Source organism: Daphnia carinata, chromosome 6, assembly GCF_022539665.2.
Source record: "Daphnia carinata strain CSIRO-1 chromosome 6, CSIRO_AGI_Dcar_HiC_V3, whole genome shotgun sequence".
Classification (NCBI taxonomy): Eukaryota; Metazoa; Arthropoda; class Branchiopoda; order Diplostraca; family Daphniidae; genus Daphnia; species Daphnia carinata.
Genome location: NC_081336.1, coordinates 7,608,432 through 7,621,207, shown reverse-complemented (window position 1 = coordinate 7,621,207; position 12,776 = coordinate 7,608,432). Strand labels below are relative to the sequence as shown.

General features: G+C 41.6%; 3 protein-coding genes across 12 annotated transcripts in view; 2 read left to right on the top strand and 1 right to left on the bottom strand.

Moving 5' to 3' along the window:
* Window positions 1-3,607, top strand: part of LOC130702216 (multiple PDZ domain protein-like) — a 31,385-nt gene extending 27,778 nt beyond the window's left edge. For 5 of the 6 annotated variants that reach the window (XM_059495878.1, XM_059495879.1, XM_059495877.1 and 2 more), the window contains 4 exons: window positions 26-334; window positions 397-489; window positions 564-670; window positions 1,490-3,607. In XM_059495878.1, the coding sequence (XP_059351861.1) occupies window positions 26-334; window positions 397-489; window positions 564-670; window positions 1,490-2,006 (1,026 nt within the window). In that variant the 3' untranslated portion in view covers window positions 2,007-3,607. Of the gene's footprint in view, window positions 1-25; window positions 335-396; window positions 490-563; window positions 671-993; window positions 1,022-1,489 lie in introns of those variants that run through there. The other variant, XM_059495880.1, reaches the window with a different exon arrangement.
* A 2,705-nt stretch (window positions 3,608-6,312) lies between these two features.
* Window positions 6,313-8,388, top strand: LOC130702184 (nucleoside diphosphate kinase 7-like). Of its 3 annotated transcripts, XM_057523851.2 has the most exons (11): window positions 6,313-6,405; window positions 6,497-6,545; window positions 6,629-6,742; window positions 6,801-6,967; window positions 7,061-7,222; window positions 7,291-7,498; window positions 7,557-7,650; window positions 7,716-7,849; window positions 7,916-8,011; window positions 8,073-8,180; window positions 8,246-8,388. In XM_057523851.2, exons 3-11 carry the CDS (start codon window positions 6,635-6,637, stop codon window positions 8,282-8,284), a joined length of 1,116 nt encoding a protein of 371 aa, XP_057379834.1. In that variant the 5' UTR covers window positions 6,313-6,405; window positions 6,497-6,545; window positions 6,629-6,634; the 3' UTR covers window positions 8,285-8,388. The 3 variants fall into 3 exon arrangements, with proteins under 3 accessions (XP_057379834.1, XP_057379833.1, XP_057379835.1); XM_057523850.2 differs by having other exon boundaries at window positions 6,330-6,545; XM_057523852.2 differs by lacking the exon at window positions 6,497-6,545 and having other exon boundaries at window positions 6,334-6,405.
* LOC130702169 (protein 5NUC-like) lies at window positions 8,188-12,604 on the bottom strand. Of its 3 annotated transcripts, none has more exons than XM_059495885.1 (13): window positions 12,391-12,604; window positions 11,754-12,273; window positions 11,308-11,595; window positions 10,913-11,118; window positions 10,462-10,668; window positions 10,178-10,376; window positions 9,891-10,094; window positions 9,559-9,825; window positions 9,339-9,500; window positions 9,077-9,274; window positions 8,859-8,999; window positions 8,684-8,789; window positions 8,188-8,432 (listed from the first exon to the last, which is right to left on the bottom strand). In XM_059495885.1, exons 2-13 carry the CDS (start codon window positions 12,250-12,252, stop codon window positions 8,411-8,413), a joined length of 2,499 nt encoding a protein of 832 aa, XP_059351868.1. In that variant the 5' UTR covers window positions 12,253-12,273; window positions 12,391-12,604; the 3' UTR covers window positions 8,188-8,410. The 3 variants fall into 3 exon arrangements, with proteins under 3 accessions (XP_059351868.1, XP_059351869.1, XP_057379814.1); XM_059495886.1 differs by having other exon boundaries at window positions 11,754-12,267; window positions 12,398-12,604; XM_057523831.2 differs by lacking the exon at window positions 11,308-11,595 and having other exon boundaries at window positions 12,391-12,599.
* Between the last annotated feature and the right edge of the window lie 172 nt (window positions 12,605-12,776).

Sequence of the window (12,776 nt, the reverse complement as noted above, 5' to 3'; positions counted from 1 at the left end):
AAAATGTTGACCTGGAACACGCCAGGGAGCCATTCTGATTCACGAAGTGTACCCGGACGGCGCGGCCGCTAGAGACAAGCGGCTCAAGCCCGGAGACCAAATCCTGGAGGTCAACGGCGAGAGCTTCCGTAACATCACCCACAGTCGGGCGTTGGCCGTTTTGAGGCAAACGCCGGCCAAAGTCCGGATGATGGTCTATCGCGACGAGACTTCCCTCAAAGACGACGACATGCTCGATATCATCGAAGTGGAACTGTTGAAGAAACCCGGCCGTGGTCTCGGTCTCAGCATCGTCGGCCGTCGCAACGGTCCCGGCGTCTACATTTCCGACGTGGTAATAACATTCGAAACCATTTTGAATGCTGGAAATGTAATTCGAAATCGGGGTGGCATTAGGTGAAAGGCGGAGCCGCAGAAGCTGATGGCCGGCTCATGCAAGGCGATCAGATCCTGACCGTCAATGGCAACGACTTGCGAACAGCGTCGCAGGTAAGACGGGCAAATTTTTCTTTCGATTGGGTCGTCTTCTTGTATTTGAAACGATTTTGAACGATTTGTTGCAGGAACAAGCGGCAGCCATCTTGAAGACGGCCATGGGCAAGATCGATCTGAAGGTGGGCCGTCTCAAAGCCGGAGCCGCCAGTCCTCGTTCAGCCACTTCCGCCGAATCGTAAGTTTCCACCCAATCATCCTTGGTATCTTTTTTTTTTTTTTTCCTCGTGTAATCTCGTTGCCCCTATCCCTTTTTTTTTTCCATCGATCGTTAACGAACTCGGTCCCCCTTCACACGAGCCGTTCGGCTGCGATAAGGGACGGGTTTGGTTGGGGGGGGGGGGGGACAAGGGAAGAAGAGTAACCAACAAATAACAAGCGATCCTAGATTGGATTTCTTGATTGATCCCATCAACGTGATTGTCTTATTTGATTGTTGTACTTATTTCATTCTCTTTGTTTTTCACTTTCATTCTTATCGCTGCTCATCTTTTCGTCCAGGATTCATAAATAAGTCTTCAACTCTCTCTCTCTCTCACGGCCAGGTAAAAAACAAAAAAAGAGTGACGTTAAATATCAGCGCATGGTTCGTGAAAAGTACAACGCTCGGCTTGTGTTCATTTATTGAATGTTGATTTGACTTGATTGTGTTTTAGCCCCAAACGTCATCCCCGTTGCACGAAAAAAAACAAAAAAACACACCCCAATTTAGCCGCTAATTAGTTACTTTACTCTCCTTTTGTTTCCAGCTGACGTTGCGCAATCGGGCAAAGAAAAAGGAGGACGTATTTTGTCCCTACACCTACGCACACAGAGATAGCGATCGAACGACGTTGTATTATGTCGCTTGTTAGCGTATCGATGCGATAAGAAAGAGCTTTTTGTTTAGTCGTTTGCGTGTGTGTGTGTGTGTGCCCGTCTGTTTGCCCTTTTTGGGGGCTAATTGCCAACGTTCCTCCTAATTGTTCGTTCTTCTTTTGTTTTTTTTCTTCGACAGAAGTCCCGCCCCGTCTCACCTGCTGCCGCCAGCGCCACCTATCCGCGAAGACAGTCTTCCCTTGATGTTGAACCATTCGGCCGCCTCGTCGGCCAACGACCCGCCGTTGGTACCTACCCCTACTACCCCTCCACCGCCGCCCTTACCTCCCGTGCCGGCGTTGCCCGCCGCCTCGCTGCACGCCGACACGGCCGTCGCTCCCATAGCGGCGGCTGTTTCGACGGCTGTGACGCCAACCTCGTCGACGTCAGCGCCCACCTACACTCGCATCGTTTTGGAGCGAGGAGCCGACGGACTGGGTTTCAGCATCGTCGGCGGACTCGGCAACCCACAGGGCGACCTCCCCATCTTCGTCAAGACGGTCTTTGAGCGAGGAGCGGCCGCCCAGTCGAAACTGCGGCCGGGCGACCAGATCCACGCTGTCGATTCGACGCTCCTTGAGGGCAAGACTCACCAAGAGGCTGTCGCTCTGCTCAAGAACGCCAAGGGAACTGTCACTCTGACCATCGTCTCTTGAATCCATTTTTTTTTTGTAATTTTTTTTTTTTTTTTTTTTTTTGTAATTGTAAAGATCCGCTTCGTGAATTCATTTGGAACCTACGCACCGTTTTGAATGGATGGTCTTGTTATTTTGAAAAAACTTCAGTCCCCGCTCAACGTCATATCAAACAAAGAAAGGGAAGAACAAAACATAAAACGAACCACTTTGAAGACAATGTTGAATACGGTTGATGAAGACCTTCCATGATCTAAATTTTTTTTTTCGTTCAAAATTCATTCGTGGGGCAACGTGGCACATTTTCTTTTTTTTTTTTTATTCCCATCGATTTATTTATTATTATTTTTTTTTGGATTTTGCGTTTTGACCTGCTGGATCAGAAGTGGATGAACGGCGTTGGCGGTTGTGTTTCTTTTGTTTCTCCATTTGCAATTTTTGTTTTGAGATACAATGTCGACGAGTGTTTTGCTCTGCCTCGTTCTTTTTCATTAAGAAAAAACGATACCCATTCGGAAAATGTGCATTTTCAACTGTCAGTTATGACGATGATTCATGACCTCTCCTATCTTCCCTCACTGTTTTTGTTTTTTTGTGGTCCATGTCACACGTGTTACTGCAACAATAAGTGCGTGAGTGTGTATGCGCGTGAGTTGGGCATCCCTCATTTCGATGATGACCGTTCTTTCCTTTTGCGTTTCTATCTCTTAATTGGGGACGTCTGGTCCATTCCTTTTGTCCATCTGATCGATTATCGTAGGTTGTTTTTGTCTTAGACTTGCGATGCATCCAGTCGATTCTAATTGAAACATTTGTCTTGTCATTGTTAGACGAAAACAAAAATATGTTGAAAGCGTCCCTTGAAAATGATAGAGAGAAAAAAAAAAAATACGAGAGCAAAAGAAAACTATGATCAAGTTTAAGGAAAACAAAATTTTGATTTGATATTTTGAAAATACGCGGAGAAATTCGACGAAAAAGCATTTGTCTATCATGGACAAATCTATGCAAAAGTGCCCCCCTCCCCTCTCCTTTTTCCTTATTATAATGATGTTCCCGTGTCTCTTTTTATTTTCCAAAAAAAAAAATTGTTTGTATTGCTCCTCATGATACCCGCACTCTCTACACTTTAGAAAGAAAAAAATTCAATTCTTCCTTGTCTGCCTGTTTCATTCCTTTCCCTGTTAACCATTTGTAAAAGAATCCTTGTTTGTATCTCTGGAAAAAAAAAAAAAATGTTTCTTGATCTGCCCTGCAGGTGAGTTCCCTCCCCGATCGGCAGGAAGATCATAAGAAGACAACAAAAAAAAAAGAATGATGTATGATCCAAAAGATTACGCTGCAAATTTCGTTTTCATGTGTGTATGCAGCTCGGCGAAATTTGGATGAATCGAACCATGACAAAAATGATTGCTTTAAACCACCATTTAATTTTCTTGATTATATATATACATATAGCAATTGCTCTCGTTATTTTGTCCTCGCAGTCTTTCCTCTCCTCCTTTTTTTTTTTTCCCTCTATCTCTCTATGAATTGACCTATTCATTTGATACCTTTACTCATTGACACTACCGTGCATCCTCACTGTAGCCTGTTAAAGAAATATATTTGCAATAACAAGACGCCTTTTATGGCACCCTTTTTTTTTTGTTACGTTTTCAAGTGGCTTGGAAAGAAGAAGAATTTATCCTTTTTTTTTTTTTTTTTTTTTTTTTTTTCATAATACAGGGAAGGACCCACTTCCGTCATCGGCCCAAGGAAATGCCGTGCCCATAGGGAAGGGCGTTGCGACTGAGTAGACCTTTGTCTAAATTCCCGAAAGGTTTTTATTGATTGGCTGTGAAGCTAAAAGAAAAAAAAAAAGCGAGAAAACAAGCATCTAATATGACAGTCCATCACGCTGAAGATGGATCGGATTACGGCCTATTTTGCGTCCATTCTCATCTCACACTGAGCAAGACACACAACCCCGAAAAAAATGCAGAGAAACGAAACAAATCTCGTGATGGAGAGAAGTCGAACGTCTGAATTATTCGGTTTCTATGTATTCCCCTTCCTACGAATCGATACATCCCCCCTTTGATCCACCAATTTCCGCGGTGAAAGAAGAGACTATCGTTTTTTATGAAGTGCCCGCAAAAGATCCGGCGAGATGAACAACCAGCCAATAGAGTGACCAATCACGACGACCCTTCGCTTTGCACCATCACGGAATAAATGGAACCGATCACGAGAGATGCCTGTTTGGTGAAATTCCCCTTTGATTAGATGGTCCCACAGATATTGCTTTACTTCCCATGCACCTAAAAAGAAAACAAAGGAAAGAAGAAATCCAATTGAAAGATTCCCAGGACGCCGTTAACGACTGTCAGGATTTTCATCTTCGTTTTTTTTTTTTTCTTTTGCGTTTAATCCTGGTGTTCGTTACTTGAAGCTTAAGGCCATTTAATTGGGTGCCCGAACGTAGATCAGCATGCCGAACGGGATTACGCGTGAAACAAGAAAACAAAGATGGGAAGAAACACAAAATCGAATGGATAAAATTGAATCGCACTCGTTAGACATCGTTCAATCTCGTATCTGAAAAAGAAAAGAGGAGTCATCAAGCGTCATAATAGACCAGCCTTTCATTTTGACTATTTTGACCCTATTCACCAGGTTTCCTTGTGCGTGCCTGTAACAATATCAATCTCTTTGAAATTGTGTCGACTTTCAAAAGGCACACCAACTCCACAATCATTTATTTGCCTTGAAAAGTCAAGTAGAAGAAATCGGCCGATCGTTAGGGGGTGGTGACTGTTGACGAGAAACGAACGCGTTTGATCTAGGCAAAAAATTCTATTCACGTCTTTTTACCATCATCGTATCATGCGTCACATCTCGACGTTTGTATGCGTCGTCGTGCCGTCGTCATGGCCAAACGATATTCCTCCTTTTTTTTTTTATTCCCCTGCCTTCTCAATCAAGATCTGCAATCACCTAATGATGAATTGAGTTTGGTCTGAAAACGAGTCAAATGTAAAAGAAAAAAAGGGTGATCAATACTCCCGTTGGAACTATCGAGGAAAAGAGCCACGAATGAGTAGAGGCTTGAGCAGGAAAAGAAAAAAAAATGGATGCGGATGTTTAGGAGAAAGCATTGAACGTACACACATCGTCGGATGGATCAAAAGGATCGATCCGGTCGACGTGGACCGCGTGTCTTTTGCCCTTTCTCATCACGACTGCATTAATGTAGGGCCTTTTCGTGCCGACGGGATATTTACTCGATATATAAACTGAAACGAGAAGAAGTAAAAACAAAATAAATTTACAAACATAACTAAAAAGAAAGACACTTCTCTGTGATTGAGTTGGATGTTGTGGTTCAACTTAAGTTTCTTCTTTGATGTGGTATCTTTTTTCTCAAACAAGAGCTGTGTGATGTGCCATCAATCAATGCACGTTTGGGGGGGGGAAATAATAGAACACGACACAATAGGAAATAAAAACAAGGATGAGGCAACCGGATCTTACTGTGCTGGCTCAGATGTTGACGCTGCAAGAGTGTTGTAATTCAATCGGACGTTTCGTTCGGTGGCACGCAACTCCCTCACGACCGCCCAGCTGCAAAAGTCTGCTACGTACGTGTTCTACTCTTTTCTAACGAAAAAAAAAAAAGGATAAACAAAAGAGCTGGGAAAAAAAAAAACGGTTTCGGGATCTTAATGGACTGCACGTCACGAACCTTACTCTCCATGGGCTTTAGATGTCACCTGATCATTTAAAATGCCTTTGCTCCAGAGAAGAATCATCTCTGCTTTACTGTAATTCTACTGCTCTTTGAAGAACAAGTGACAACATGATTTAGGTTGATGGATAAGCTCGCTTTACATTCTCAAAATTGCCATTTCTGTCAGCTTTAACCATCAATTCTGAGAAGAAGTGAAGGGGCAACCAGAAACAAAGAATTGTCTGGAATCCTTTTCGGTGAAATGGTACCATACGTTTTTCTTAGGGCTAAGCAGCTACCTGAAGTATTTTAATAAGAAGAACATTAGTTGTAGTTTTTGAGTACTTTTAATGGTTTTTAAATTTTTAAATAAAAATAAATTTTAACTTAAAATTCTAGACAAATAAAAATAGAATTTGAACTGGCAAAAGGACATAGAATGTTAACGATTTGATAGCATGTAGAATTCACGTCCAAAAACGTAACGTGTATGTAAATTTTTCTCCCTTTGTTATCTAATAGTCGATTAAAACTTTCAGAAGAATGAAAATCTAAAAAAAAAAGGGTTGCTATGGTACCCGACGCCTGGTGAAAATGCTGTGCGAAATGCGTTCGTTGCTATTGAAGTTAGGCACCGTTGCTATATGCAAATCGATCGTCAGCGGACAATTTTGAGAAGGAGCCAAAGGAATTCGAATGAATCCTTAAGTCAGGCAGCAATATACGGTTTTATATGTTTGACTTTTAGCAGTGTTTTCGGCCCCTAGTTAATATTAATGTTTTATCCTTCCCGAACCAGTTTGTTTGCCTTTGTTGTCCTCGTTGCTGGTCTATACTTCGTCGATCGTGTATGGACCTTTCCCCACTTTCCATGAGCTTTTTGAGACTGCTGTGACAAGAATTCACTCAAGTAATTTGTTTTATATTTCAGAACACAATGGAAGAAGACAAGTTTGCTATCAATGTGGAGTGGTATGATGAAATATCTTCACTTGTGCGTCCATTCATGCTGTTTTACTTCCCTTCCGACAGAACTGTTGAAATGGTAATTAACATCCGCTACAGTTCAAAATACCTAAATAATACTATGTCTTAATTAAAAGTATGACAGTAAACAGAAGAAAACCTTCTTGAAGAGATCGTTCTGCGAAACAGTTTCAGAAATGGATTTGTATATTGGAAACAAAGTTTCCGTGTTCGGAAGGGAATTGAAAGTTATTGAATACCTTGACGAAGCAACTCGAAATGAGTTGACACGGAAATCTGAAAGGTATGTTATCTGGAGTTGTCCATAATGTAGCGTAGAAAACTAATTTAAGATAAAATTCTTGTTAAACTGGTTACTTTCATTACTGTTTCCTAGGACTTACGCCATGCTCAAACCAGAAGTCATCCCAAAGATGGGAAATATTTTATCATTTATTGAAGGAAAGGGATTCAAGTTCAACAGAATGATGCTGACAAAAATCAGTGCCACAAGGGCAGCAGAATTCTACAAAGAACACCTTGGTCGTCCATTTTATGAGTAAGAATGAAATTCCTTTACATTTGGATTCAGCCAACTTAACCATTTTATTCTGTTTATCAAATCAGAAAACTTGTCAATTACATTTCTTCTGGCCCTGTGCTCGCCATGGAGCTTTTAGCACCATCAGCCGTAAGATATTGGCGAGTAAATTTGGGACCTACTGATCCTGCTGTGGCCCGCAGCGATGCCCCTAATACAGTGCGAGGCTTGTTTGGTACAGATACCACATATAATGCGGCCCATGGTTCAGATTCTCCAGAAGCTGCTGCCAGGGTAAGTTGCTCATCCTAAACCAGCCTGCTTTTAGTACCCATATCTAAAATTTTTCCAGGAACTTAATTTGATATTCAACAATCTGAGTAGCCACTACGAGCCTTCGTATATAAAAACTCTGTGCCTTGTAAAGCCCCACGTTCTTCAAGAAGGTATCAATATCCTGATCTGCTGTCAAAATGTCAATTTTACATGTTTGTTTATCGTTGGCTTATAGGGAAACTAGGTGCTCTCATTACTGCCATCCAAGAAAATAACTTCAGAATATCTAGTCTAAAGCTACAGAGAATGCCCTTAGCTGATGCTGATCAGTTCTTTCTGGCTTACAAAGGAGTTTGGGATGATTATCCGGTATCTTACATCAGAGGAATTTCACTGTTTCTTCCGTAATCTTACCTTTTCTTTTAATACTTTCAGGCGCAAATCAAACATTACAGTTCAGGTCCATCTGTGGCATTGAGTATTGACTCCGACGTGAATACTTTTCGAGAGTTTGTTGGTTCATTTGATCCGGTATGTTCAGAACAAGCAATTTTCAAATTTGCTTTTTCATTCAGTTTATCTCTCTCTTTAGAATACTGCAGGAAAATTGCAGCCTTCATCTTTGCGTGCACGTTTTGGCTATGACACGATTCACAACGCCATTCATTGCACTGATCTCCCTGACGATGGAGTTCGAGAGGTAATGATACTTTCAGGACAGTGTATGATCTTTAAAAAAATGTCTGCTATTTCAACTTCAAACAGGTTGAGTTCTTTTTCAAGGATGGGGGCAGTTTCCAGTAGAAGAAAACCCGAAAATACATTTTTAAAAAAAGAAGAAAATAAAAAACCAGCATCATAAATGGGTTGACCACAGCAGACCTTACTCGTGAAGGGTAACGAGGAAATGATTCTATGGCTCTTGAACATCTACGTGGGTATTGGATTCATCCTATAAAAAAAGGGGGACATAAAAATACAGCTTCGGTGAAAAAAACGCCAATATTCAATTTCTTTTTTTGCGGCATTGTTTAGGCTGTTGGCGTGCATTGTGTTTTACGAAGCGGCCATCGAGAAATAGAAAAGTGCATGATCAGGGATTATTTGGAGATGTTAAGAAACAAGAAAAAGTAGGACGTCAAAGCCCCGCGACCGTTTTATTAGTGATTTTGCTGGTGCGCCCATCACCCTCACACAGCCTACCGGACCAGCGACAAAAGGGAACCTCTTCGATCTCGCATCATGGGCCATAAATATTTGTAAGCAGCAAACCCCAAACCAGTGAAGAGCAGTGTCAAAAAGATGGTCACTGTAGGGTAAGAATAGATTACTGTAATTTCTGTTATTCTGATATAGCAATGGGGCGTTTGCAACTTACGAAATACGGTGCCCGTCACATTAGTGCTCGGACAATCCTTTGCAGGATCAGTTTTAATGAATTTGATCCTCCCTTCATTCCCGTAAGTCAAAGGTGTGAAAAGTTTGATGTACCCCTTGAGAACGGTTTCGTCACGGACACCTTATGTTGCAATTGAAATCTTAGGGCCTTCCTCTTTTAAATTAGGTAATAATTATTTTAAAAAGCGTGAAACTAACCAGTATTGTTTTTCGGGACGGTTTCCATGAAGGCGTAACGACTGCCTCCGTTGGCAATGAACGAAGGCATACCAATTTGGTACAAGACATCGAGTCGTATTGGGTCCATCCCTCCGTAGATGTTGTACGTGTTACGGATATAGATGTTTGCCACACGCGAACCACCTGGCTTCGACAAATCATATTCGACTCGCAAACCTGAAAATTTTAAAACCACATTATAGTTCCCGCTGGTGTTACGTTCATCTTTAAAGAACAATACCTGAAACGTGAAGAAATTCGCCACGATTGGGCGATGTGGTATCGTTGTAGTACCTGACGGATTCCTCGAACAAATTTTTAACTTGAAGACCGTACATCCAAGTCCTTACGATGACATTGGCGTAAGGGAACATGGTCAAAATATCGCCGAAAGTGATAGGACCTGAAAAGCAATGGTAGCCATTGTACTTTGTATCCGGACATTTCCGAAGGCTGTTTACCTGCCCCGAGGTCGAGATCGGTGTCGGATAGGGCTCCTCCGTGCCAAACAGTTGCTGCAACTGTGTTGGACCATTCATTGCTACTAGTTGTGTACTTTTCCAAGAACCACCGAGCCGCATCGGCCATTAGGGCTGCACCCGTACATTCCTCGTACCAGCAAATTTTGCGATCGCTAATAATTGGAATTTTGCTGTAACCGATCGTTTCGTTCGATTGGGTCAAGACTTGGCGTTCCCATTCATCGACTTTTCCTTGCAGTTGGGGATCTGTGCGATTTTTTTTAAATGATCAGTTTCAATGGAAATGTGAATGGAAAATTAGTCAAGCGAACCTTGCGCCACACTAGGATCCAAAAGGATGGGATTTGTAGTCGAATAATCGATAATTCTTCCTTCATCGTGAAGATTCATTTCGATTTTCCCCAGGTATTTTCCATACCGAGATGTTTGGACGAAAAGTCTCTTTATACTTTGGCTGGAATCCACGATCGGGTAAGGTCCTGCAATCTTCTCGTTTAATGGGCCGACATTAGCACCTGCCAAGTCATAAAATTTCCAGTTATTAACAATTGAAATGCTTGGATTAAAAAAAAAAAAAATACAGGACGATCGTGTGTACCGTTGTAGAGGAAAGTATTGCTGCCACCATTGACGAACAAGTCGACATTGTAGAGCTTGCTCATCCATTCGACGCCTGAAAACCCAGCACTGCCCAGTGCGATGATGAAAAAAGCACCTTGAGCAAGTAATGCTGTGACTTCATTCTCAATGGCCACCTGTGGATCTGTAAAGATGAGCTTCCCCGTATCAGCTAAATACTACAAATAGAAATATGTCAGATTCGATTGGTTGGTTGCCATTAATTATCGTTTTGTCTTAGGAAGCAAGAAAAGGCCAACTTACGTCCGCGTCTTGGCCAATGTAACCGATGATGCCGATTTTCCTGCCGGAAATGTTTATAACCATTGATTTCTTGAAAAGATCTTTCATCGTCGGTTCATTGCTAACATCCATATTGGCACACAGTACCGTAACGTTAGCATTTTTAAGTGCCTTCAAGTATTCCACAGTTGCAGGAACACCTTCTTCGAAATCTCGGTAACCCAATGCCTTAGTTTGTGTTAAAAATTAAAAAAAAAGATAATGACACCATGGTGAAAAATGTTGCAATTGACCATTAAGCGGGAAAGAGGGCTTTAAGGAAAAGCTAACTATCTTTGTTGATTATTTTTTGTTTTGTTTAAACAAACAGAAGGAGAGCTGTTACGAAAGGTACTGATATATCGGCACAGCTCTGTTTAAGATAACATCGCTATTTGAAAATGCAAAAGATAAGAAGAGCTTGTAACAATACCACTGCGTTGTAGCCGAGCATCTTGATAGATTCGACAGCCGGGCCGGCCCCCAGGATTGGATACCAAATGTAACCTCCCAACATTCCACCAGCGTTCAAATGTAAGAAAACTTTGCCTTTCGATTCGCTTTCATTCTTCAGCTCTAATGCTTTGGTCAGATGACGAGACACCCCACCGTAGCATGTTTGGAATTCTTTCGAATTGCCTGTATACCAAAAATACTCTTTAATATTTGAAAATTGCATTGACTGGGTGTCTGTTCCCTTAACAGATAATCGAGAACATATCGAATTAAAGCAGTAAATAGTTGTGGATGAAAAAGCCATGACACCACAAGACGTTAAGCATGCAATTTTTCTTACCTGCATATTATTACTTAGTTTCCTTTACTCACTTGGCTTTAAGGTTGTAGTGCTAATAGTGCTAGTTGTTAATGTCTCGTTTTCATGTGGAGAAGTAGAGTTGGATTTATCCTTAAAATTTGGGACAGTCGAGGTCAATGTTTCTGGGGAATCTGTAGTTGTTGAATTGAATGAATCGGCAAAATACGGGATTTCAGGACTAACTGTCTGTTGAATTGTGTTCCAGGATTGATTGGTTGGGCCAACTGCCAAGTTTGTTTGACGGTGTTTACGGATATTTGTGCGAGATGATGTCGTTGGACTTGACGTCAAAGCTGTGCCTGTGGAAGACATTTTGAAAGCTAGCAACAGACTAGGACAAGGGATATGGACGAATAACAAGGTACACGTACTTTGATCAAGGATCAACGGGACCATAAACGCAATAGACTGTTATAATCAACAAAGCAGCGAATAATGGTAAGAGTAATAGACGTACGTGAAATTGATCTTTTTTTGACAGATCCTTCAATCTCTGGTGAATCTCGTGATGATGATGTTTCTGGTGATGTTTCTGATGATGTTTCTGGTGATGTTTCTGATGATGTTTCTGGTGATGTTTCTGGTGATTGTGCTGTTGTCGTTGGGGTTGTCGTTGGTGTTGTAGTCGTCGTTGGTGTTGTAGTCGTCGTTGGTGTTGTAGTCGTCGTTGGTGTTGTAGTCGTCGTTGGTGTTGTAGTCGTTGTTGTAGTCGTAGTCGTTGTGGTTATTATGGTTGTCGCTGGTGTTGTTGTTGGAGTTACAGTAGTTGATGGGGTTGTCGGTTGTGTCGTAAGTGGTGGCAGATCCACATAACATGGACTGTTGTCACCTTGAATTTCGTCTAATTGATACCACAAATCATTGGAGTGCGTCACAACTAAAGTCCAGTCCGCCGTACTACGTAACGGTGCCTGCAGCATCATGAAGGCTAAAGTGATGCTCCACCATTGCGCCATTTTTAGCCACTAATCCTTGTTCTGTTCGAATAACACACACATTAAAAGATTTTAATTCGCAGTGCTACTTTTCCTTTTACCAAGAAATGGTTTGACACAAACATCCTTGGATTAAAACAATGTAACTAATTTACGTACCTCTAACAGTAGTAGATTGTTTAGCCTAATTTTACTTCGGGTAAAGAATTTAATTCGCCTCGTACCGGGACTTTGCAACGCTTCTGAAATGACTTGGTTCAACCGGTGTCGTTGATCGACTGTTACCTGAGCGTTTTCAGTAGACTGTTGCAACGATGTGATAGGCGAGCTGACGGCTCAGTTCGCCCTTTGCCTGGTGACACATATCGTGGTGCATATGTTATCTGTACACACACGTCTGTTCTATCAATTTGTATTTGATACAATTGTATGTATTTTTCTCTCTCTTTCACACTAACTTTTATTTTCCTTCTTATACCCATCTTTCCCCCTATCAATTTCACACTAGCTATTGATGCGTATTTTAAACTATGTGTGCGTGACTG